General features: G+C 53.4%; 1 protein-coding gene across 2 annotated transcripts in view; it reads right to left on the reverse strand.

Annotated features, from left to right (window-relative positions):
• Nucleotides 1-26,187, reverse strand: part of COL5A1 (collagen type V alpha 1 chain) — a 208,283-nt gene that overhangs the window by 153,941 nt on the left and 28,155 nt on the right. For both annotated transcript variants that reach the window (XM_034929444.4, XM_034929443.4), the window contains exon 2: nucleotides 4,859-5,026. In XM_034929444.4, the coding sequence (XP_034785335.2) occupies nucleotides 4,859-5,026 (168 nt within the window). The remainder of the gene's footprint in view (nucleotides 1-4,858; nucleotides 5,027-26,187) is intronic.

The raw sequence follows: 26,187 nt of genomic DNA on the forward strand, positions 1-26,187 counted from the left end.
GTCTTCAGTCCTGACCAGAAGGGCTCTCAGTCCCACATTGGGGTGGGACAGGTGAGGGGCTCCAGAGAGGAAGCTGCCATCTGGCAGCCCCTGCAGGGAGAACTTGGTTCTGGAACCTTCTGGCCTGGACCCAAACTTACTGCATTTGTCATGGCCAGAAGTGAAGTTCACATTCCCTGGGCTGGACTAACCCATGGGGTCGAAGACAGAGTGAGGAAGAGACGGTCTCCAGTCTCACCAGGTAGATTCCCAGGTGGGAACCCCACATCTTATTTCATGGGAGTCCCCTCCCCTCAGCCATCAGGGAACCCCTATACTGCTCTATGGGGGTACAGGGGAGTGGGGAGCATCTGCTCAGTGAGTAGAGGGTCTGCAAAGCCCCCAGGCTGAGGACACTACCCTCCCACTGCTGCCTCCATCTTCCCCTCACGTCAGCCTGCCCCTGCAGCTGGCACCCTGTTCTCGGCCGTCCCTGGGACCCTCGTCCAGCACTCAGCGCAGTCCTGTGGAGGGTCCCAGGGCCCAGCGCAACTGGCTGCTCCCTCGCTCTCTGGCAGGAAGGTACTGGCGGGGGCAGCGAGGGGCAGCAGGACATTCTGCCCAAGGGAGGCTGATTCTGGAGCCCAGGCCCCAGGGTGCAGGAGAGCCACAGGCGAAGACAGGGTGTCGGCCAAGGGGCAGGGGGGTGTGGGCAGAGCCGTGGCCTCCACCCAACCCTGGGTGTCCTGAGTAGGAGGCAAATCTCAGAGGCCTGGTCTGAAGAGGGGTATGGAGGAAAAGGCACCTACAGAGGACAAAATAGAGGGGACCCCACCCACAGCACCAGAGCCGAGGAGGAGGATGCGTGCTGATCCAGGAAGTGGGCTCAGGTGGGGCTGGTCCCCAAGTCAGGTGACCACGGGGGACACTGCCTCGCCTGGTCATCCTCAGAGGGGACAGCTCAGATCTGGGTCATTACAAACAAGCAGTGCTGGGTCAACAAGGCAGGGGGCACACCATCCCGGGCCCCCAGTGGGGACGTGGATCCCAGAGCTCGGGCCGCCTGGTGAGGAAGCCAGGCCCGCTGCCTTCACGGTCTCAGGCCACCTCACCGTAAGGCGATGTCTGCACTGCAGACACAGGGGACCGAGGCCTGGGACCCCACAGGGAAGGAAGTCCCAACCCTCCCCGCTTCACTGGCAGCCCCTGTGTCACAGTCCTGGGCTTCAGTCCCTGCAGCCTCATCTCCCTGGTGCCAGGACAACCCAGCACCCATGATCGGTCAGGAACCGTGGCTCAGGGTTGAGCTCCCTGGTCCGACAGATCCCAGAACCCAGACTGCTGGGTCTCAGCAAGACTAGAAAACCCTCTTCGAATGAGGGGGAAATTCTAGCCTCTGTCCTGCCCCCAAGTGCAGAAAATGCGAACAGGATTCTTCACCTGTACAGAAGGGAGGGCGGTGCCCCTGAGGAGTGTGGCCTAGGGAACCTCGCTCTCCCAGGCCAGAGGAGGCCGGGCTCCATCTGTTCTATTCATGGCTGTGTCTCCCTGGCACCCAGATCACTCTGCCAGTTCGTGCCCAGTGGGGGATACAGGACCAGGTGGTGCCAGTGTGGGTGGAGGGCAGAGGTCAACGCCTGTGCGGCCTGGGCGGGGACGGGCACTGCACCCAGGTGGAGGCTCCCAGTCACCTGCTCAGCTCAGTCTCCAAACCCCCACCCCCGTGATCCAGGGCCACTTGGCTGCTGATTTGCCGAGGGGTGTGTGAGCTCTTCGGGGAATCTGGGGAGCCTGCTCGTGGATTTTGTCAGGGGATCGGATGCCGGGGAAACAGCTGCCTGGATGCGGGCTTCCCCTCTCGCCAAGAGATACTTGCAGATACTGTTTTTGCTCCACTCAGTTCCCCACAGCCCAGGCCTTGCTGTGGCCACCTGGGCTGCACCCTCTCTTCTTCCTCTACAACTGCCAGGCAGGTACGGGTCTCTAGAATCCCGCAGATGCTGCTGCTCCCCGAGACAGGGCATGGTGCAGCTCCAGCTCCCCTAGCGCTTAGGCTGACCCACACGTGGCTGACGCGAGACTGTGTCGGTCCCAAGCAAACAGCCCTTTCCTGTGTGTGGCCCCTACACACTGAGCACTTCTCAAACAGGAAACCTGAAGTGAGCTTCTGAGTCCCTCCACTGAGGGGCCCACAAGCCAAGTGGGGTGGACAGAGTCCCAGCAACAGAGGACAGGTGGCGAGTTTGCTCGGAGGGCCGGGCGGAAGGGGCGAGGCGGGGTACGGCGTCAATTCAAAAGCAAATGATGTCCTATGACACTGGTCTCCAACAGTGTCCCTTGGGACCTCTGCAGGTCCCAACCCAACACTTTGGGACCTGCAGAAGGGACTCCGTAGACAGCCCTGCTTCAATACTTCCCAAGCAACCTCCAGCTTCATCTGCCATGAATGGGGCAATTGGCTTATATGAACCCACTCTACTCTGTAAGCTAATTCACAGAAGGCTCTGGAAGAGCAAGTGAAGCACTTTGGAAAACTTAAAAAAACATGGACTTAAAAAAAAATCCCGCATGCTATTCAGAAATTTACCCTAGATTATGTGTTGGTTTTTTTGTTTGTTTTGTTTTGTTTGAGACAGTCTCACTCACTCTGTTGCCCAGGCTGGAGTGCAATGGCGCGATCTCGGCTCACTGCTTCACTGTGTCACGGTAACCTCGCTCACCTAGCATCTGGTTAAAAGCCGGAAACAGACATGGAAACCAACTGATCTGTAGATAAGAGCCCTGCTCAGGGATGGAGTCCCTGCTGAGAGAGGCAAAGAGAGCCTGCTATGCAGAAACTGCTGGAAGGCCAAGCCATTTCTTTCTTTTCCTTTTTTTTTTTTTTTTTTTGACATATTCTCACTCTCACCCAGGCTGGAGTGCAGTGGTGCGATCTCAGCTCACTGCAACCTCCACCTCCCAGGTTCAAGTGATTCTCCTGCCTCAGCCTCCCAAATAGCTGGGATTACAGGCGTGCACCACCACGTCCAGCTAATTTTTGTATTTTTGGTAGAGATGGGGTTTCACTATGCTGGCCAGGCTGGTCTCAAACTCCTGACCTTAAGTGATCCGCCTGCCTCAGCCTCCCAAAGTGCTGGGATTACAGGGTGAGCCACCGCACCCAGCTGATCCTAGATTATTTATCCAATAATTAGCCTGTATTCCTGAGATACTGTAATATTTCTGGCCACAAGATAATCCAGCAGAGAAGGACAAAGTCCAGTGAGTGTGTGGTGCCCACACCCCAGAATTGGGTGACACAGAGAAGATTAAACAAAGTGGCTGAAGATCCCCTTGGAAAGCAGGAGCGCTTACTTCCCCAGTGTGCCCCTCAGCGTGTCACACACCCAGAGTCCATGTGGTCCTCGGCAATCAGCTCTCTAAGCCCTTCCCTGGACCAGCCCTCCCAGGCTCTCTAGGTCACGAATTCTAAACCGGGGGTCATGGGGCAGAAAAGGGTGCAACTTCTGGGCCAAGATCCAAGTGAGGATTCCGTGGCTAATTCCAAAAGTGATGCTCTCCCAAAAGCTTATGAACGCTCCTCCAGAGGCCTGGAGAAACGAAACCGCTGCAGTCCTTTGCGGGAACAGGCTGTCTGAGCCGATGAGTTCCACACGCTTGAGGCTGGGGATCCACAGCCCAGGGCCACTCTGGTACCCAGAGGTGGGCTGTTTAAGAGAATGTGGGCTGCCAGGGGTCCCAGGCCACCTCACCTCACCTCCACCAAGCTGCAAGGCAGAGACTTGGTGCCTCGAAGGTATTTCTTGAAATAACTCCTTCTCAAAAACATTCTTGAAAAGAACTGCCCAGATTCTCTCAGAGACAAACTCTTCAAGGTCACATGGATGTAAAGGAGGGCTGGGCAATGGCTGGGGATGAGTGTACAGAGAGCACGTCTGCGGAAGCAGAAACAGCCCCTCAAAAGAGGGTGTCCTTCAGGGGCCCCGTGGGGACACGATCATCAGAAACACCACGGAGCATTCAAAGACTGCCCTGATCGTGGGTTCAATGCCGGGGTCACCTCCAGGTCCACCAAAAAGATGCTGCGCTGTCTTCTAATAGTTACAGAGCATCTCATAAAGTGAACTCACCTGCCCTACATCCCCTGTCCCTTTCTCATCTGAATCAGAAAGAGGAGCTCATTTTAGTCCAGGCCATGAGCAACTGGCTGGGTCAAGGCGATGAGGTTCTCCATCACCAGCTCATTAATCATGTCCAGATAAGCCCAGAGGGTTTAATTAACTGTGACAGGTGCCACCCCACGACTGGGTGACAGGGACAAGTTGGATGCTGCATCTTAGACCTAATGCTGCTTCCCGCTCCGGGCATGTAATTAAAAGCAGAGACCCGGCACTTGGCAGTTGATTCTCATTAAAAGCCTCCCATGCTCTTGCTAGGAGTCACAACGTTTGATTCATCGTCTCTTAATGTCACTGCCCCCAGTTAAGCTTCTGTCTGGAAGTGCTTCCTTTCCCACGACCCCGAGGTTTCTCTCAACCCCATCCCTCAGGACCCATCTGACTCTTTCTGCCCTTGGAGTCCTGGCGGCCCAGCTACCACCAGAGACACAGCTGATAGAAGGTCAAGGGCACTGGGCCACACCCACCCACCCACATCCAGCAGAGAAGGACAGTGACAAAGCCCAGTCCAGTCCAGAAGGACAAAATCCCACCGTTGGAACTGCCTTTTCACTACAGTGAAACGAAGCCGGGCTCGTGAGAGGGGCTTCCTGGAAAGCTGAGCCCGCTTCTGCCACCACGCAGGCTTGAGCGCTGCTCCTGGCTGGAGGCCAGAGGGCCAACGGGACCCACTGCCCCAAACAGAAGGGTGCGGCACTTACCAGGGTACAGCTGCTTGGTGGGTGCGCTGAGCTGCGCGTCTTTGGTGACTCTGTAAGCGACATCCGGGCCTTTGGAAGATCGCCGCGTGGCGCAAAAGCCTGTTGTCTTTGTTATTCCATCAGGCAAGTTGTGAAAATCTAGAACCTTCAGGAGATCTGCTGGCTGAGCTGAAATGACAGAGGAGGAGCAGAGTTAGCCACGGAGAGGAAAGGAGCACCTGGGAACACCCGGAAGCTGGGATGACAGGAAGCACCCCCACCCCCACCACTGTGAATCCTGGGCACTCAGAAGAGCCCCAGGACCAGCTTAGAGCCGCGTGCTGGGCGAGGCAGGGCACCACGCTGTGGAGGAGGGTCCCATCCTTGTCCCCACCAGCAGCCACACACCAGGGGCAGACCCGGGCTAGCCCAGCTCTGACGACGCCCTCCTTCCTCACTGTGCTCTCCTGGCTCCTGAGGCTGGCAGGGGCCACACACCCAGCCTCCCAGACACCTCTTCTCATTGGCCACGTAAGGAGAGCAGCCCAGGCAGATGCTGGAAGGCCACAGAAGGCCCACTGCGGAGCTGGCCGCCTTATGGTGTGCTGTGCAATGACACAGGAGAACCGGTGGGTCACAACATCTGCCCTGCAGCCCTGAGAACCTTCACCCCGCCTGAGGCCCCTCCAGAGGTCACGGGGATGTCACTGGCCTAGTTTATCCCCCCTTGTTATCCACCTGGACTGTCTGTCGCCTTCCCATGACCGTTTACAGCGGGTGTGCAGTTTCCATTGCCCCGGAAGACCCCTGCCTACATCGCCAGACCATGCAGAGCCAAGAACAAGGGAGAGGCAGCCCCCGCATCCCTTCCAGAAGGTTCCTGACCCTCTATCCAGGGGCTCTCAGGGAAGGGCAAGGGGATAAGCTGACCTCTGGACAGCTGAAGCCGTGATCACTACCAGGGAGCTCAATGGTCACCCTCCAACACAAAAGACGGCCCCATCTGCCAGAGCCTCCTTCCCCCACACCACGAGGACCCCAGACCTGCGTCTACCACAAGGCGCGAATCCAGGAACCTGCCCTGAACAAGGTCAGTTTTATGGGGAAAGCACTGCTCCTGTGCCCACGAGCAAGAGGCTCCCTGGGAGTCCCGGCAGAGAAAATAAACTCGAAGTTGGCATCACAGCGACAGAATGGTGTGTGTTGGGGCGGCCTGGGAGTTGGAGGAACCCAGCAGCCAGCAACTGCCCTGCCCAGTAGATGTGGACGGGGTTGGCCGTGCCCCCTCTGCTGGCCAATCAGAGCATGACACCGCCCTGTCCCAGACGGTCAGCTCAGGGATGGAGGTGAGACCAGCCAGCACAAGGAAGCTCCGTCCTGGGGCTTTTTTCCTTTGAGAAAGAGGAATCCTCCCTGCTCTGCTGGCTCCAAGCACAGAACAGGAACCTGGAGCTGCTGGCAACTGTCTCCTGAGCAGGTGGAGAGTGCTTGCCTGAGGATGCAGAGAGACAGACTGGCCACACTGTTTGAGTAGCTGGATCAAGCTGTGCCTGACAGAAACAGGTGTATCCCTCTTTATGCTAATGCCAATTGGAGTTAGAGCCCAACATCTGCTACTAAACAGTGCCCATCTCTGAGTGCAGCGGCGTGGGCCTCCTCAGCTATCAGGTTCCCCGCTCTCTGGCCTGGCCCTCCTCCCCAGGGAGGAATGGTGATCAGCCTGTGACGGGCTCAAGAGGAAAGTCCCACTTTTTTCCCAAGGGCAGAAGGTTTGGAGGTGAGATGGGATGGCCACGCAGGTTTCCTCTCTGCTGGTTTTCAAGGACTCCTGCAGCCAGTGGCACCTGCAGCCTTGGCACTGCCACGGGAGGAGGCGGCCGCCAGAGACAATGGCGCAGCGTCACTGCTTGTCCCAGCAGGCCCTCAGCAAGAGGAGCACCCAGACGGAGGACTCTGTCTCCCCAGCACTCCCTGTCCCTCCAGGGGACTCAGCGCGGGCACTGTGCTTGGTGCGCAGGCCACAAGGAGGTACAGACAGGGCCCTGTGCCACCCCCGCCCCCGCCATGACCAGCTGACAGGGCAGGGAAGACAGCAGCCTGGGCAGGGCTCTGAAGGAGACCAGGGTGGAGGGAAATCGAAGCTGCATTTCTCATTCATGAAGCCCCTCCCCGTCCACAGTTCTCTGGAAGGCTCCACAGTACCCAGGTCCCAGGGTTCTGAAGTCCCTGCCTCTGACGGTGTCATTTCTACAGCTTGGCTTTGCTGCAGTCCTCTGCCAATTAAATCAAGAAGCCAGAAACATGGAGAAGCTGAGGATTTCCCACTGCGGCGTGGGAACAGTGACAAAGTGGAGGGGCGGCATAGGGACCCAGAACACCCCACGTCCAGGCCTCTCATGGCCTCTCTGATTTCCTGGGTGGCTCTCAGCTGCCAAGCAGGGCACTGCCAAGCAGGGCACAGCCCACCCAGCTCTGTCACCCCCTCGGGCATGTATGGCACCTCCCACCTGGCCCCAGCAAAGAAGGCTTTGGTGGGCTTTTGCCTTTGACTTGAGAAGAAACGCTGAGTGCCGGTGCCTGGTGAGGCTGCACCGCACAGCCCTGGGCCTGGATGCAGCCCGTGGGAAGAGAGGATGCGCCAGCTGCCGGTCCACCTGCTGAAGATGACACAGTGCCGAGCCCTGGGTCATCCCTAAGACTCAATTCCAGCGCTGGCAGCGGCCAGGGCAGGGGAGCAAGGATCCCGGCTGGGGCTTCCTGGACTCACACCATAACAAGCCCGTGATGCTCTTCCCAGACTCAGGCTCGTAAGCCTGTTTTCTCCATTGCTGAAGGCAAGAGCTGTTTTCCAGCAGGCTTGGTGGACATGTTCGCAGATCTCTGTTGCAACAAGTTTAAGAGGCCACCAGACCTTTCCCAGGCCCAGTGCCACCCCTCCTGCTGGCCAGGGGCTTCCTGTGCCAGAGCAGAGGAAAACATAAAGTACTTTTTAAAAAAGAAAAGGTTGGGGAGAGCCCAGGAGGAGCCTGGCAGCACAGCCTTTCAGGAGCTTTTCTTCCAGCCTCCATCAGGATGAAAACTCCACTTGGACACAGCACAAGCTTTGGGGACAGGTGGACGTGGGTTTGAAGCCAGTGGCACCCCCCACCAGAGGGTGGATCCCAGTGGGTCAAGGCCAGTGAGGGAAGCTGCAGAATCAACAGTGGCCACCGCACACTGGCCCATGCACTTCCCGGCTCAACAAACAAGAGCCCCTCTCTTTTGCCCTTTTCTCCTAGACAGCCAGGCAGGGGCCCATCACCAGCAGTTCCCATAGGACCCACCGAGCAGCCCAGGTGCTCAGTGAAGACGAGATGGCATCACGCGTGTGGTCTCCACACCCAGCCTGGCGCCCACTCTTTAGTGAAGGACCATGCAGCTGTGCCCAGAGGTTCCTGAGACCGACCATCTGATGCACAGAAGGCCAGCTCCGAAAGCTTCATGAAACAAAAACTTTGTTGATTCCATGGAACCCTCGCCATGACCGGATCACCTATGGGGTCAGTCCATCACACGGCGGATGGATGGATGGATGGATGATGGATGGATGGATGGATGGATGAATGAAGTCCCAGAGAATAGCAGGTGTCCTGCTGTGCCTTGGCCACCCAAGCTCCAGCCCTGCCTCCTCTAGGCACCGTCCTGCTCTGCAGTCTGGGGAGCTAAAAACTACACTTCCCAGGTGCCTTTGCATAAGGATGCAGGGTGCGAATTACAATCTGCCAATCAGAGAGACTCATGGAGCTGGACAGTGAGAGGGAGGTGGCAGCCTCCTCCGCCCTGGCACAGCCAGCAGGGCCATATCCCCAGACACAGCATATGGAGGTGATCCTGGTGTCCAGACCCCCATGCATGCCACGGCCTGGGACTAGCTTCAGGGCACCAGGCGGCATTGGCAGCAGCAACTTCCTGCAGTCTGGGTGGCAGCCTCGCTATGGTGGTGCAACCCCAAACGGGATAGTGGAGTGGGGCCTCCTGACCCCACCACGTCGGGTCTCCCGGAGACTGTATCCACCTGACTCCCTGCATTCAATCCCTTTCCCCAACGTGGCTTGCTCCCATCAGCTGTGTGCACTGAAACCAGGAGCCTCCCTGGAGCCACCTATGGGACATGGGCCCAGCACAAGGCCACTAGCATCAGAGTCTTTAAACTACAAGAGGTGTTTACCCCCAGCACCTAGGGGTCAGGCATCCTGCACAGCCTCGCTTGCCCAGGGAATACCTCTTGTCCATCCCTGAGTTGATCAGAGTTAGAGAAGTTGGCCCCTGCATCCCCTGCACTGTTACAAGTAGAAGTATTTGTCACTGGCATCCCAGAGGCCCATTTTCATGAGGCTATAACCAGGCATCAGGTCCCCAGACCTATAAAGGAATGGACACCAGCAAGGTCAGTTTTAAGGAAGAAGGGAGGTGACTGAAAAGAATTTGATGGCCAGGCGCGGTGGCTCAGGACTGGAATCCCAGCACTTTGGGAGGCCAAGGCAGGCAGATGGCTTGAGCTCAGGAGTTGGAGATCAACCTGGGCAACATGGTAAAACCTCGTCTCTACATAAATACAAAAATTAGCTGGGCTTGGTGGCATGCACCTGTGATCCCAGCTACTGAGGGGCTGAGGTGTGAGGCTCGTTTGACCCTGGGTGGTGGAGGTTGCAGTAAGCCAAGATCGTGTCACTGCACTCCAGCTTGGGTGACAGAGCATAACCTGGTCTCGAAAAAAAGGAAGAGAAAGAAGAAAAAGGAGAAGGAGAAGGAGGAAGGAAGAAGGAGAATAATTTGGAAATGAGTGTTTGAATTCTGCATGGGTGTCATGCACCACAAAAGGCAGCACAAAGACCCTGATAAGAAATACAAGCAAGACTGCAGCACTGGCACATAGGAGGAGCTCAACACAGACATGTAGGATGGATGGATGAATGGATGGATAGTGGATAAATGAATGGTGGATGGATGGATGAATGGATGGATGGATGAATGGATGGATGGGTGGGTTAATGGATAGATGGTGGATGGATGGATGAGTGGATGGATCAATCAGTGAGCAGATGAGCAGGTGAATGGTGAAAATCAGGAGGTATAGGGCAATTTTACAATTGCTGCACTAAGTTGTCAGCCTTTCCACCAGCCAATAACAATGCCTCCACTAACCATGCTAGGATAACTTTCTCTGTCCCCAACAGGCATTTCCACGATCACCCATGGAGGTCAGCTTCTCTGCTCCTCCAGAGCTGACCCAGAATAACCGCATTCCATGTCACTCTAGGTCTTGCCACCCTCTCATCACACAGCTGCAGGACATGAGATGCTGAAACATCATGCAAGGACTACAGTGCTCAGCGCACCCAGGTGCTCCTGGCCTGGACCAGCAGTGGACTAATGTGGCCCAGCACAAAGAACCAGAGATGAGGGCCTGAAACTGAGCTGGTGAGGCATGAGGATGGAGCCCTGGGCTCCCCTTAAGGCCTGAGGCTCACAGACCTGCTAAGAAGGATGAATGCCAGCAGCCAGGTGGCTGAAGACATGGCAGGGCAGCATCACAGCACCCAGCCCAGCAACGCTCTGTTTCCCCCCGAGACCTGGGAGGCTGCTGGACATCTGTACAGGGTTCTGGCTCCTACAGGAGCTGATGGAATGAGATGGCTGCTTTTAGCGGGAACTTAAATCAGTTCCTGGCCGTCCGCTGGTGCCCAAGCACTCCTCCGAGGGCTCAGAAGCAAGGAAGAGGCAACTTCGGCCCGGTCACAGCCTGCCCTGCTGGAGAGCATCTCTCAGGCTCAGCAGCCCCTCCCCTTGGAAGTGGGGCCCCTCATGAAAGAATGCTTCTCCACCAACAACAGAAATGCTGCGGAAGTCCGCTGCTTTCGGGAAGGAGAGTGGAGGTCTGGGGCCACCCTCTTGAGTGACACAGATGTGTCCTCAGAATGGAATCCGGAACCTGAGCCTGGATGCTCCATAGCACCACCATCCTGCCAGCTTCGAGGAAGGGAGACGCTTGGGGGCACCCTGCCAAGTGCTGACCTCAGAGCCTCATCTCCCCAGTGGGGAAGGGGGGCTTCAGAACAAAAGACAATCAGCCAGAAAAGCCCACCGGGTGCTGGTGCCCCAGGAAAGGGGGTGCAATGAGCTGCTCCCAGGGCACAAGCACCCACTCTCAGGTGGGGTGGGCCCTGATGGAGAGGGAGTATCAAAGGGCGGCAGGAACAGAGCCCTTGCGTGCAGGGCAGGACCGGGGCCTGCACAGGAGCGCACACACACTGGGCACTCAGCCGTGTTTGCTGAATGACTGAGCAAGCCCACAGCTTCTACACACAACAGCCTGGGAGAGGGTGTAAGAGGATGCAGAGAGACACAGTTTGAGTAGCTGGATCAAGCTGTGCCCGAACATCTACAGAAACTGGTGTATCCATCTTTATGCTAACGCCAAGTGGAGTTAGATCCCAACATCTGCTACTAAACGGTGCCCATCTCTGGGTGCAGCGGTGTGGGCCTCCTCAGCTATCAGTTCCCCGCTCCCTGGCCTGGCCCTCCTCCCCAGGGAGGAATGGTGATCAGCCCGTGACGGGCTCAAGAGGAAAGTCCCACTTTTTCCCAAGGGCGGAAGGTTTGGAGGTGAGACAGGATGGCCACGCAGGTTTCCTCTCTGCCGGTGTTCGAGGACTCCTGCAGCCAGGGGCACCTGCAGCCTCAGCACTGCCACGGGAGGAGGTGACCCCTGACCACCTTACAGCCATTCTACTTTTCTAAATAAAAGCCCACTTCAGCCTGGCGTGCCACTCTGCTGTCACCGTCTCATGGAGGCCCTCACAGAGCAAGAGCAAGCTGTGAACAGAGGGGAGGGTGCCTCCCCTGCCCAGGAAGGAAGCCGGGTCTGAGGCCGTGGGATCGCACGCTCCTAGGAGGCCTGCTGGGGTCTGCATTGAATCTTTTTCTCTAATTCCTTTTTTTCCCCTAAACAAGTTCAATATCTTTAAGCACTGGCTATGGGTCGGCTGCCTTTGAAGCCCAGGCTGTCTGTCCCCACTGGATGATGTGCTGGCCGCAGTCCCCACTCCCAAAGGCTGGGCATTTGCGATCCATCAGAGCCTGCTCCTTTTTGCCAACAAATGCACAGGGGTGCTCCCCTGGCCCCAGAACCACAACACACCAGCAGATTCCACCTGGTCACTCGTGGTCACTTGGGGGTGACTTTTCCTCAGCTCCCCCGTCCCGGTGCCCCCCTGAGCCGGAGCAGTGCCCACTGTTACTTTCCAGTCAAGGAGTGCCCCTCAGTGCTGACTCGCCCACCTGCCTGACCTCCGGGATTCCTGCGCCCTTCCTGGGCAGCAGGCTTTCCCCCACCCCACCAGGCAGTGTGGTAGGATTCTAGTATCATCTTTATCTCCTTATCTCATTAGAAGGTTATTTCCAACTCTGTCCCTGGCACTGGGCTGGCTCCGTCGGTCCTGGGGTCAGGGTCTCTGGGGAAGTGTGCTGGCCCAGCCCGATCTCTCTGCCCCATGTTCACCCGCACAGTCCCCTCCCCATGCCCGCTGTGGTGGCTAAAGGAAGCCACAGCTCTCGGGTGACACAGGTACAGAGTGCTCCACTCAGGACCCGGCCTCCAGGCAGCATGGCTGGGGGAAGGCGAGGCACTAGGCTGGGTCCCCGGCACCCAGCAGAATAGTGCTGTTGGCTCTGGGGACACCCAGTCCAGCCCCCAGCCCGAACAGGGCAGCATTTCTGCCTGGCCCTTAAAGCTCCCCGGCCCGTCCTCCAGAGGTCACCGCCAAACACTCAGCACCACGGTCCCAGACACTGAGCCCAGGCCACGTCCTGCCAAATGTCTGTGGCCTGCACAGCCAAGGGACCAGGGTGGACTTGATAGAATGAGCTGGGGATCAGGGGTTCGGGGAAGGCAGCTGTGGGGACAGACAGAGAGCAAGAGAGAGAGAGAGGGAGGGAGAGATGGGGAGAGAGAGGGAGAGAGAGAGAGCTGCACAGACAGAAAGAGAGAGGGAGAGACAGAGAGAGAAAGAGATGAAGAGCGAGGAAGAGAGGGGAGGTTTCCGCAGGCCCCAAAGTCAATATCCTTATCTTCAAGCAAAAACTTGAGAGTCTCTGAATAACCCCAAGCTTGAGGTCTTCACAATTCTTGGGCTAGAACTCTAATTTTAGAGCCAGGAGTCATAAATAGCATCTGGGCTAAGAGCCTTCATTGGGAAAGAGGAATCGAGGTGCAGGGCAGGTGAGCATGGTCACTCGCAGGCTGGTGCCACACTCGGGCTGCAAGGGAGCCACCCTCAGTGCCCAGTCCACCCCAGTCCCAAGCGCTATTCCACTCTGGAGCCAGTGACAGGCTCCTGAAACCACAGGCACACGCTGGCCTCTCCAGACACAGCTGGCAGCCTCCATTCCGGTCCCACCCATGGCCCCATCACTGGAACCATATCCCTGCTACATGTGTTCCATGGGCAGCGTGTGTCTCCTCCACGGGCTGTGAACTGCAGGAGGGCAGGGGCCCCGCACAGCCCGGCACCCGCAGATGCTCACAGAAATTGTTCACGAAGCCATCAATTTGCTCTGTTTGTAAAGGGCCCTGCAGAGCTGGGGAAGGGCGGCTGTCCCTCCTAGTTCCCTTCCTGTATTTCCTGGAAGCCAGAGAGCCACAGTTCTTGAAGGGCTGGGCTGAGGGCCGAGCCATCGAGCCACAAGGGAGGGTCTGGCCCAGGGCTGAGGCCCCCCCACCCCAGCCCTCCCTGCAAGGCAGGCGGCCTCATCAGTGAGGTCAACCCAGCAGGTCGAAAAACAGAGGCGCTCTGGAGGCTCCGACTGAAATTCTTCCTCAATGACTAAACCAGGCAGCAAAGCAAAGGGGCAGGGGGTGGGAAATGCACAGAGGGCCTGGGGCTGCAGCACAGGCCGAGGACACCATCCTGGGAGGATGGCAGATGGCCCGGCCTCTCCCGCTGCCCCCCGAGGCTGCAGTGCCAGGCAGAGACCTGGAGACCTGAGCCCAAACTCCCAGCCTGTCCCTGCGCTCACTGCCACATCGCGAAAGCAGGTTCCATGCACCCACCTAAAAGCTCCCATCAACGTCCAACTCCTCTGCCTGATGTCAAAGTCCCGGCCCTCACCCATCCTTCTGCCCCTGTGGGATTTTCCCAGGAGACCCTGGCTGTCACGGGTCCATCTCCTCACCAGTGTCACTGTCCTGCAAGACCCCATCATGGTGCATTAGAACAGCGCTCCCTGGGGTTGTGCAGTGCACAGCATGGCCACCCTCCCCAAGCCCCCGGGGCTCCACCTCAAGGCCTTTTGCACTTCAGGACCTCATCGGACATGGTACAGCAGAGAGCAGCAGTTTGGAACTGACCAGGGCTAGTCAGGATGCCAGCTCCACCCTCCACAGCGGGGACCATGGTTGGTGTCCTCAGCCATGGGTCATGGAGGAACAGGTACAGGTGTGCCAGGCAGGGAGCTCGCACCTGGAAGGGGCCTGCTGTCCCCACCCCTCCATGCCACCAACCTTTGCAAAAATGACTCTGCCCACCTGCCCAGCTTGTCTGTCAACAGAGCCTTCAGGACTGAGCTAAGTCCACATCCAGACACCTGTGCACCGACCCGCAGTGTTTCACAGGGTGAGAAAATGGCCCGTAGCCGGGCCTGGAGGCTCTATGTTAACCTTCGCCTGGATGGCTGCCCTGAGTGGGCTCTGAGGTACCCAGAGGCACTGCGCTTGTTCATGGCTCCCAGCTCATCATTCCTTGCTGAAGAATGAAGGGCCCGTCCAAAGGGCCTCCGGGGTAGCTCTTCCTGAAGATGACAGTGTCGCTGCTCTCACTGCATTGGTTATTATGAGATTCTCTGTGCAAAGGATCTGTGGCTCATCTGTGTCTGACACTAGACCACCCTCCCCACAGGCACAGGCCCGCCTGACCCGGCACCACCCCACTCCCGGGGTGGACTGACTTGGATCCTAAACCCCCCATGTACAAGCCCCATGGTCCTGGGCAAAGTGGGTCCCATCCCAGAGGCTGCCTGTCATTATCTGTAAGAGGGACATATTGGCAGTGGGGCCTCGCGAGGGGAGTGGCTGGCAGGAGCCTGAGATCTGACCACCGGAGAGCACCGGGGCACCTCCGCAGTGCCCCCAACCAGCCCTACAGTGCCCCTTAAGAAGCCCTGCAGTGCCCCCTAACCAGCTCTGCAGTGCCCCCAACCAGCCCCGCAGTGCCCCCTAAGAAGCCCGAGTGCCCCCAACCAGCCCCGCAGTGCCCCCTAAGAAGCCCCGCAGTACCCCCAACCAGCCCCACAGTGCCCCCAACCAGCCCTACAGTGCCCCTTAAGAAGCCCCACAGTGCCCCATAACCAGCTCTGCAGTGCCCCCTAACCAGCCCCGCAGTGCCCCCTAAGAAGCCCCACGGTGCCCCCTAACCAGCTCTGCAGTGCCCCCAACCAGCCCCGCAGTGCCCCCTAAGAAGCCCCGCAGTGCCCCCTAACCAGCCCCACAGTGCCCCCTAAGAAGCCCCACAGTGCCCCCAACCAGCCCCGCAGTGCCCCCTAACCAGCCCCGCAGTGCCCCTAACCAGCCCCACAGTGCCCCCTAGCCAGCCCCACAGTGCCCCCTAACCAGCCCCGCAGTGCCCCCTAGCCAGCCCCGCAGTGCCCCCTAGCCAGCCCCGCAGTGCCCCCTAGCCAGCCCCGCAGTGCCCCCTAACCAGCCCCGCAGTGCCCCCTAACCAGCCCCGCAGTGCCCCCTAGCCAGCCCCACAGTGCAGGGGACAGATTGGGGAGGGACTGCGGGGTGGTAGGTTAGGGCCTCGGAGACTGCTCTTTCCACACAAGACACAAGACAAGGAGGCCCAGAGAGCGAAAGGAAGAAAAGGATGATCAGTTTCCCAGCGCTGATGGCAGGGTATCACTTTAAGGGTGTCAAGTAGTGAAGAGGAGGCTCCAAATGAACTGAGAATTGATGAGAACTGAAGGCCTGAAAGGCATCTCGGATAACAGAGGGCAGATACCACGTGACCCCAACACAGAGCCACTGAAAGGGACTGACCCAGCAAGCCTCGGAGCCTCGCCCTGCACAGATCTAACGCCTGCCCCCCAGCAGGGGGTAACACCAACCAGCCTGATCCCTGCTCCCTCTTCCCAGGCTCTGCCTTGGCAAAAAGCAGACACTTCAGGGGCCATCCAGTTCCAACGGCATTTAGCTCCAGCCCCTTCACCCAGGGCCCGGCCCACCCGTTCCTCCAGCGAGGGCCAGTTTCATTTTGTCTGCACTGCACTTCTCTTTGCCCTGGCGGGCGAGAGTCCTGGCGGATCACTTGGGCTGTCATCCTGGGTGGTCCAGCTGCCCAGCCACAGGGAAGGAAATGGGGGTCTCTGTTGCTCACTGCAGGAGTGCACATCAGCTCAGGAATGACAGCAGCCAGGATGAAAACAGGCTCTGAAGAGACTACGGGGGAGCAGCAGGTGGTGAGAAGCAGGTGCTTGCCCTGCAGGGATGCAGACAGCTTCCCAGGGCTGGCACCAGCCAACACACCTGCCGATGGGACCCCTGAGTCAGGGACACACACCGGGGCGGCAGGCCACTGCAATGAGCCTGTTGTTGGGGGACTGGACCCTGGGCACCATCCATGCACCCGAGCACCCTGGGGGAGGGGTGGCTGAGGACTGTGCACCTGTTATGTGCTCTGCGCCCAGCTGCCACACTTCCCTTATTCATCAACTCCGCCCACAGTGTCGGCCCCTTCACTGGTACATGAGGAAACTCAGCGTGAGAGAGGTAGAGCAAGCTGCCCATGGCTTCAGAGCCACAGACCACCAGAGATACAGACTGCCTGAGTTTCAGACAGCATCCAGTTGGGTCCAAAATCTTTCCTCTGCACCATGGGGCTGCAAGCTGGGAGAATGCCTCCAAGACCCCTGCAGATACCCTGCTGCGGAGGGAGTGACGCTGGGGAGAGCACCGGGGCCATTATGAGGGCAGAGCGAGGCTCACTCCGAGGAAGAGCGGAATTGTTCTTCACAGGATGTTCAGGACCATAGGAGGCCTTGCATGGAGAGGAGGCCCTCCATACCCAAGCTATGGGGCGACAGAGAATCTTGAGACCCCCAGCGGTGGAACAAGGGCCAGGCAGAAGATGCCCCTCCCGTGGAACCATGCCATGGGGCGTTCCAGGCAGCCGTGGAGAAAGCAGCCTATTCACAGTCCTCCCGCATCCACTGTCTCAACCACACACTGCAGCTGGGCACTCACTCAAGGACAGACACACAGACACGTGGAGAGATGAAGGAGGAACAGGGAGTAAGATGGCCGGACTGAGAAAGGATGGAGGGATGGATATAGGCAGATGGCTCACTACAGGATGGAAAAGGGCGCTTGAAGAATGGCCCCAGGGACGGCTGGATGAAGGGTGGCTGTGCCAAGGAGTGATGGGGGAAGGAATGTCAACACTCCGAAGATCCCGTTGATAAACCTCACCCTCCTATCATTTCAGCATCAGGGGCAAGAGCCTGGCTCCACGAACCTGAGCATTTGCACATGGCCTCTCTCTACTGGATGCACTGGATTCCTGCCTGTGTGGGCAGATTCGGGATTTAGAAGGCAGTGAGAAACCTCTCCTGCTGTCCTGAAATGCTCAGTGGAACCCAGCACAAGGATGTACCTGAGAACCAAGGGCAGCTCCACCGCCCTGAGCCTTTTCCCCTGCAGGAAAGGAGGTGTAATACCAGGGCCTGCCTTCCCCGAGAAGCTATGACTGGTAGCTGAGATCTGGCTAAAAAGGCTGGACTTTCAGGCTTCCCACTCTCAAGTAAGTTATTCTGAATATTCAAGGTAGCATCCAGCAGAGACACTGTTCCTTCATGAAGCTCAAGGAAGATGAGAGGCCCTGCCACCAATCACGAGGGGATGGACCGCCGCTTCCTGGTGTCCCTGCCTCTTCTGTGTCTCCCCAGCAAACCACAACCAGAGCACTCCATGGCCTCCCCAAGCCCAGGACTGGCAGCAGGTGCTCCAAGGGACTTGCTATTTCCCAGACCGTGAGCTCCTTTAGGGAAGGGACAAGTCTTGCCCTTAATCCACAGCGGAGAAGAGAGCTTAGCTCAGAGCAGATGCTTGGTACAGCGCTCAAAGGAAGGAAGAAGGAGGAAGCCAGCCAATGAGCAAACAAAGGAACAAATAACCAAAGGAACCAATCAACAGATGATCAAACCAACCAGTGAACAAATGCAGGAATGACCCAACCAAAGAGCAAATGAAGGAACAAACGAACAAACCAACTAAGGGACAATAAGTGAACAATGAAGCACCACCCCCACCAGCAAATAAAGGAGGGACTAAATGAACAAATCAACCAATGAACAAACAAAGGAACTGTGCATTCGTGGCTCCATGACGAATGCCAGTGGAAGAAGGAGCCTTTCGGGAGCAGCAATTTTGCAGGATCTCAATGCAGATGTACACATGCATTGACCTGCCATGCCCCCCTTTAGGGCTGAATCCTACAGAAAGGCTTGCTCTGTGCCAGGACATCCAAGGCTTGCTCACAGCAGCAAAGAACTGAAAACAAAGCACATGCCCATCAATCGGGAACTGGTTAAATCAACAAAGCTGCATTTGCCAAATATGCTGCAGAGGCCAGACAGGAAGGGGTTCATGCAGACGGCCTGAGATGGAGAGATGGCCCAACATGTCCTTAAGCCATGGAAATCCTTATAAAGCACAATCCCTTTCATGTTAAAATAAGTAAAAGATGGCAATGTCATCTGATAAAACATCATGCAAATACACACACCAGTAAGTCCAGAACAATACCGATCAAAGAGTTGAGGGGTTACTTCTGGAAAGGGGCTGAGGTTTGGTGGAGCAGTGAAGGGGAAGGTCTGCTTATCATTCTCTATATCCCTCCACTTCATAAAAATTGTGTAAATACTTAGCCACATAAAACTGGCATAATTTTGTTAACAAAAAAAAAAAATGCCCAAACAAAATTTTTAAAGTGTGGAAGTTTCAAAATGGCCACAAAGTATCTAACATAACAGCCCATCAAGGGGTGGGGTCTATGTCCCCTCCCTTAAATCAAGGTGGGCTTTGTGGCCACCTGACTGATAGATCGTGATGGAAGCAACACTGCTGGCTCACAAGTCTAGGCTTTAAGAAACTGGGAGACTCTACTCCCATGTCTCTTGGAATGCTCCTTCTTAGGACCAAGACACCATGCTGTGGGGAAGCTCAAGCAGCCCCTTGGAGGGCTCCATGTGAAGAGAATCCCAGGCCCTCAGCCAACAGCCAGGATCAACACCACACATGTGGAAAAGCCATCTAGAAATGGATCCTCCAGCCCCGGACAAGCCACTCAACCTGAAGTCATGTGGAGCACACAAAGGGTCCCCAACAAACCTTGCTCAAAACGCAGATTCACACACAAAATAAGAGGATGCTATTAAGCCACCAGGTTTTGAAGTGATTGTTCTGCAGCAATAGAGAACCACAACAACAACAACAAAAAAGAACAGGCAATAAACAACAAGATGTGTATAACAGAAATACACAGGAGATGTTCTTGCAACTAGAAAAAGGGGGGAACAAATAAATAACATTCGATGTTACTAGTAGCAAATACAAATTAAATCAAGAGGACTTTGTCTCCCATCAAACTGGCACAAATTTTTTTTAAAGTGACCAACTTTTGGCAAGGATGCAAATTCTCATTCAGTACCCACAGGAGTCTAAATTGACACCTCTCAGGAAACAGTTTGACACTTAGTACTGAAAGTCTGAGGGACATTCATTCTCTTCATGCTCCTATGGGAGTTTAACACTGAATTTGAGATGAATACAAATGCTTAATCAAAACGCTCACCCAACAATTACATGCAATACTGAAAAAACATAGAAAGAAAGCAGATGTCCCAACTGGAGAGGATTGCACATATCACGGTACACTCTGTACAACCAACAGAATACCATAGCCATTTATCCGTGTCTTAATGTTACATTAATATTACCATTTATTTCATTTATTAATAATTATTAGTATTAATAATAAGGGAATATTGAAACGTGAGGAAATGCTCAAGGCATTTGTGGCTTAAGTCAGGTTCATGGAGGTATAATTTATATGCAGTAAAATTCATTCTTTTTCTTTTTTTTGAGATGGAGTCTCATTCTGTTACCCAGGCTTGGGTGCAGTGGCGCCATCTCGGCTCACTGCAACCTCCACCTCCCAGGTTCAAGCGATTCTCCTGCCTCAGCTTCCCAAATAGCTGGATTACATGTGCCACTATACCCAGCTAACTTTTGTATTTTTCGTAGAGACAGGGTTTTGCCACGTTGGCTAGGCTGGTCTCGAACTCCTGACCTCAGGTGATCCACCCACCTCAGCCTCCCAAAGTGCTGGGATTACAGGCGTGAGTCATTGCACCCAGCCAAATTCATTCTTTGTAAGTGTGCAGTTGAATGAGTTTGGACAAATGGATAGTGCTGTACCCTCCACACCCCCATCCAACACACACACACACTATCAAGATACAGAACATGTCCGTCACCCCCAGGAGTTCCCTCATGTCTCTCTCCTCACTCATCTTTTTTCTGTCCCTGCAGTTCTGCCTTTTCTCAAATGTCATATAAATGGAACCGTGTCCCCTGCGTCTTTCGTGTCTGCTTCTCTCGCTTAGCACAGTGCTTTCGTGTCACCCTGTTCGGGCACTCATGCCTTCTGTTGCCAAGCAGTATTCCCGCTTGTTTGTCCCCGTACCAGGTGGGCACTTGGGCTGCTCCCTGCTTGAGGCTATTGCAATAACACAGCACATGAGTGCTCACATACATGTCTCTGTATGGACGCATGTTTCATTTCTCTTGGATGAATGCCTATACATGGAATTACTTTGTCCTGTGGTAAAGGAGGGGCTAATATAAAACACAGCCAAACTGTTTTCCAAAGTGGTTGCACCCCTTTGCATCCCCACCAAGAATGGGTGATAGTTTTTCCACATCCTCACTCACACTTTTGCAGTATGTCTTTATGGTTTTAAGTTGTATTTCTCCAATGACTAACCCTGACAAACATCTTTTCAGATGCATGTTGGCACGCCTCTGTCTTCTTTTGTGGAACATTTGTCTGAATCTTCTGCCCAGTTTTAAGTGGGGTCATTTGCCTCCATGCTGTGGAGTTGTGACCATGTTTTATGCATTTTAGACATAAGTTCTTTATCAGATATGTGTTTTATAAACATTTTGTTCCAATCTTATTACCTTTCCATTTTCCAACAGTGTCTTTTGAAAAGTATAAGGTGTTGTTTTAATAAAGTCTGATTTATCAGCTTTTTAATCTTTTAATGGCTCATAGTTTTGTTTCCTATCTAAGAAATCTTTGCCTAACTCAAGGTAAAAAAAACTCAAGATTTTCTCTTTTGTCTTATGCTTTATAAAAGTTTTAAATCTTACCTTTAAATATATGACCCATCTTAATTTTTGTATATTATTTGAGGTAAGGGTCATGGCTTATTCTATTGCAAATAGATATCCAGTTGTTTCAGCACCATTGCATCTTAGCACTTTTTTTTTTTTTTTTTGAGACGGAGTCTCGCCATATTGCCCAGGCTGGAGTGCAGTGGCATGATCTCGGCTCACTGCAGCATCTTAGCACTTTTATGGAAAACCAAAAGATTATTTACATGTGAGTCTATTTCTGGACTTGATTCTATTCCATTGGTCTATATGTCTTTCTGTCAACACTACACTGTCTTCATCACTATAGCTTTAGAGCAAGTCTCAAAATCACAAAGCATAAGCCCTCCAACGTTCTTCTTTTTCAAAATTGTTTTGGTTATATTAGGTCCTTTGCATTCCCACATAAATTTCAGAATCATCTTATCAATCTCTATTTTTAAAAAGCCTGCTGGGATTTTAATTGACATTGAATTGAATCTATAGATCAAGTCGAGGTGGAATAATATCTTAACAATATTGAGTCTTCTGGTCCATGAGAATGGTATATCTTTGCATTTAAATCCTAAGATCTTCATTGATTTCTCTACACGATATTTTGTAATCATCAGTGAATAAGTCATACATATTTTCATTAGATATATCTCTAAGTATTTTATATTTTTAATGTTGTTGTAACAGCTTTTTAAATTCCTGTTTCTAACTGTTCATTGCTAGTATCTAGAAATACAATGAATTTTTGTAAATTGACTTTGTATTCTGTCACCATGCTAAACTTTTTAGTTCTAGAAGTTATTTTGTAGATTCCTTAGAATTTTTTTCACATAGTCACTAATGTGGTCTGCAAATAAAGACAGTTTTACTTCATCCTTTCCAATCAATATGCCTTTTATTTTATTTTCTTACCTTATTTCACCAGCTAGGATCTCCACACAATGTTAATAGGTGTGATACGAGCAGACGTTCCTGACTTGTTCCTGATCTTAGGGTGAAAGCATTTAGTATGTGGATTTTACATGAATGTCCTTTATCAAATTGAGGGGCTTCTCTTTTATTCCTAATTTATTGAGATTTGCTCATCATGTTTTAAGTTTAAAACTACTACAAAGTAGTATGTAATCCCAATTTTGTAAATACAGGCATGGAACAAATAGTAGAAAGTAAATACATCAAAATGTTCCTTTAGTAATGTGTTTGGTTATACTTAATAGAAACCAACATCATTACCATCATCATAATCATCACCATCACCATCATAATGGTTTAAACAAATAAGACATTATGACCCATTTTCATCTTCTTTTTTATACTTTTTGGTAGCTTTTAACACTTCTATCATGGACACATATTGCTTTTATAACAAATGAATGGAATAATAAATGCCAATTGGCATCTAGCAGGAAATTGCATTACATAATTAAGTACATAGATATTTAACATCTTCTCTCCATATCTAACTGAAGCTGCAAGACAGTCATGGATCTTTGGCCTTTGCCTTGATAATGGGCAATTTTTAACTGGCCTTTATAAAACAAAACTGCATTTGCACTTCTCAGGAATGTCTCCACTTCCCAGGAGTGTGACATTTGAAGTGGGCCCCCCCGACACCAAGTGTCCTCACAGGGCCTTGGTCAGGCCCAAGTGCAGCTTGCACTTGCCCTTTCAGACAAAACTGTGGAATGTGGACAAAAGACAAACGCGCCTGTTGGCTCATTGTTCTTCCCCAGCCCTGGCATCGGACGGCACTTGCCTTTACGTTTTCATTACAACAGGCAGATTTAGAAATACAAGGAAATTGGCCCCGGGAGATGGTTTAGCACCTATTAAATGCTGCAAAACAGACAATGTGATAGAGGAAGCTAAAAGGAATACACTTCCAGTTACAAATGAAAGCCCCTCTCTGTCCACTCAACCCTTCACACACTCGTCCAGATGTGTGGTTCCTCACACCCATCCGAGGGGAGCCACTTTGGAGCTGCAGGTGAGCCCAATGGGGTTCCTCTCTGGCTCTGCTGACTCAGCTCTGAAATTATTTTATTCAGTTCTTTGATGCAAGTAAAGGAACATTGTGGTGGGTCACTCTGACCTTTGGGAGGAATATTTTACATGACTTCCCCGGGACCAGAGGAATTTTTCAATTACGAGAGCTTTGCAAGTTTTCAAAACACTAGAAATGGACTCAAAACCAGCTACATGGGCCCTGAATGAACACATAACTGTACTGGGCGAGATCCCAGAGACGCAACAAAGGATGCACCACACATTGGTGCACTGGGGGCAGGACTTGGAGCTGATGTTCCCCTGTGAGTCTGCACACCCAGTGGGTTAATGGAGCCAAGCTTCAAGGTCCCCTCCGCGGTGGGCAGCTGGGGGCTCTCCAGGTGTCTCATGCGCAGGAGCTGTCTGAACAGCTCCGTCTGCCCTCCCAGAAGTGGGTGAAGCACAAGTGTGTGGGGCCACATGGAGCTCATTTTCACACTGAAAAATCCATCTGCAAGAATCCAACCTGCTGCCCCAGACGACTGAGTCAGGCTGCGGCCCCAAAGCTGCAGCAGGCCCCGACTTCACGTCTCCTCACAGCAGCCCAGGCCCACCTCTCTACCAGCCACCTCCAGACATCAGCTCCCTCCCGGCCTTGCGGTATTTCAGTGTGGAAGGCAGGCCCAGGCACATGCGTTTAGTGCAGCCACCAGGTGGGGAGAAGACCCGCAAGTCAGCAGAACCCCCACACAGACAGCGCTGTCCACTCCATCACCGCAGTGGGGACTCAGCACACAGATGGCCAGAGAAAGGGAGGGAAGGAGGGGAAAGTAATGAGCATCTAGTGAATGTCTGCTGGGTTCTAGAAGATTCCCTTACATTTTCTGACTCAATGGGAGGAGAGGTCTAAAGCTCTACATGCATGTGAGTTTCCACTCTTAAGAGTAATTCAGCTTCTCGGGACAGCCTGTGGAGCAGGAAGTGCTGCTCCATCATCCAGACAACGACCCGGGGGCTTGCCTAAAAGGGTCTCCAAGACGTGCCACAGGCCCAGGAAACAATCACACCAGGGCCCAAGCATTAAATCACAGCTCCCCACTGCCTCTCTAGGAGCAGAGAGGGGGAAGTAACTGGCTTAGCATGGGTGAGCAGCCCCAGTTCTCGGACATGGGGTCCACCTGGGTTTAACACCTAAGGATAACACTGCCTGGGGCACAGTTGCTCAGGTGACAACGGCCTGTTGGTTGGAATGTAATTCTGCAATAAAAAGGCTTTAAAATGTCCCTATGCTTGGATGCAGTGAGTCAATGTCTAAGAATCCGCCCTAAGGAAATAATCAGAGAGACAGAAAGGATTTATCAGAAAGATGTTCATCCAAGTGTCATTTATAACAGCAAACGATTGGAAACAACCCAAACCCAACATGAGAGGAACAGTTAAGAAAACTATGATACAAACATGCGGTGGAATGTTCAGCAGCCGTTGAGATATTTACAAAGAGCTGATAATGACATCAGAAAATCTCTGTGTCTAAGTGCAGGGCACAACACCGTTTCTGCACATGAGTTCAACCATGCAAAGAAAAAATGTGAGGAAAGGAAAATAAAGTCATTTTGATATTTCCCAAATGTACTATAATGAGTATGCGTTCCTTTTAGAGTCAAGAAAAGTTAACAAAGTTATTTGGAGAATGAGTTGGGTCTCTGAATCTATAAGCCAATATCCAGGAACATGTGGACTTTTAAATTCCCAGTTCTCAGTTCCCACCATGGAGTTGTCTTATGTCTTACTGTCAACAGGAATGCTCTCCTCACTTCTCCCCTCCCGTCCACACCCCACCTCTGCCGAGAGCCAGGGTTACTTCCACATCCCCACTTCCTCCGGCGTGGTAGGCTGCCTCCTCTCATAACTCTTAAAAAGCACTCAGCACCTCATGATGATTCTGACTGTACCGTCGGCTGCTGCTGCAACTGGATTTCTCTTGTCTCTCAGTTCAAGCCAACAAAACAGCTTGAGAATCTAGTTGTATCTGGTACCATTCAAAGCACTGCAGAAACTAGTAAGTTAGCCACTCCTGGCCGCCTAGTGTAGACAGTGGAAGTCTGAGATGGTCGTAAACCACCCTAACACAAAAATGCCAATCGCTATGGTAGAGGAGGTAGCCCAGTGCTATGACAAAATCATGGACAGATGAATGGATGGGTGGATAAGTGGATGGATGGATGAATGGATGGGTAGATGAATGGATGGAAGAAGGGATGGAAGGAAGGAAGGAAGGAAGGAAGGAAGGAAGGAAGGAGAAGGGAAGGGGAGGGGAGGGAAGGGAAGGGAAGGGAAAAGGAAAGGGAAAGGGAAAGGAAAAGTGAAAGGGAAAAGGAGGGAGGGAAGGAAGGAAGAGTAGGTGGAAGGGAGGGTGGATGGGTGGGTGATTGAATAGATATATGGTCTGGATCAATGGGTGAAAGGATGGGTGGATGGATGGATGGAAGGATGAGTAGATGAATGGATAGGTGGGTAAATGGATAAATGGGATGGATGGTTGGGTGAGTGGGTGGGTGGGTGGGTGGATGGATGGATGGATGGATGGATGGATGGGTGGATGGGTGGAAGGATGGATGATTGGATGGGCAGAAGGATGGATGGATGGATTGATGGATGAATGGGTAGATGGATGGATGAATGGATACATAGATGGATGGACAGTTGGATGGTTGGTTGAATGAATAGGTGGGTGGACAGGTGGATGAACAGTGAATGGGTACATGAGTATATGGACACATGGAGTATGGACAAATGGGTGGACAGATGGATGGGTAGATTAATGATATGGATGCACAGGTGAACGGATGGAAGAACAGTTGGATGGATGGGTGAGTGGGTGTCTGATTGGATGGATTTA

This window comes from Pan paniscus, chromosome 11 (assembly GCF_029289425.2).
Source record: "Pan paniscus chromosome 11, NHGRI_mPanPan1-v2.0_pri, whole genome shotgun sequence".
NCBI lineage: Eukaryota > Metazoa > Chordata > Mammalia > Primates > Hominidae > Pan > Pan paniscus.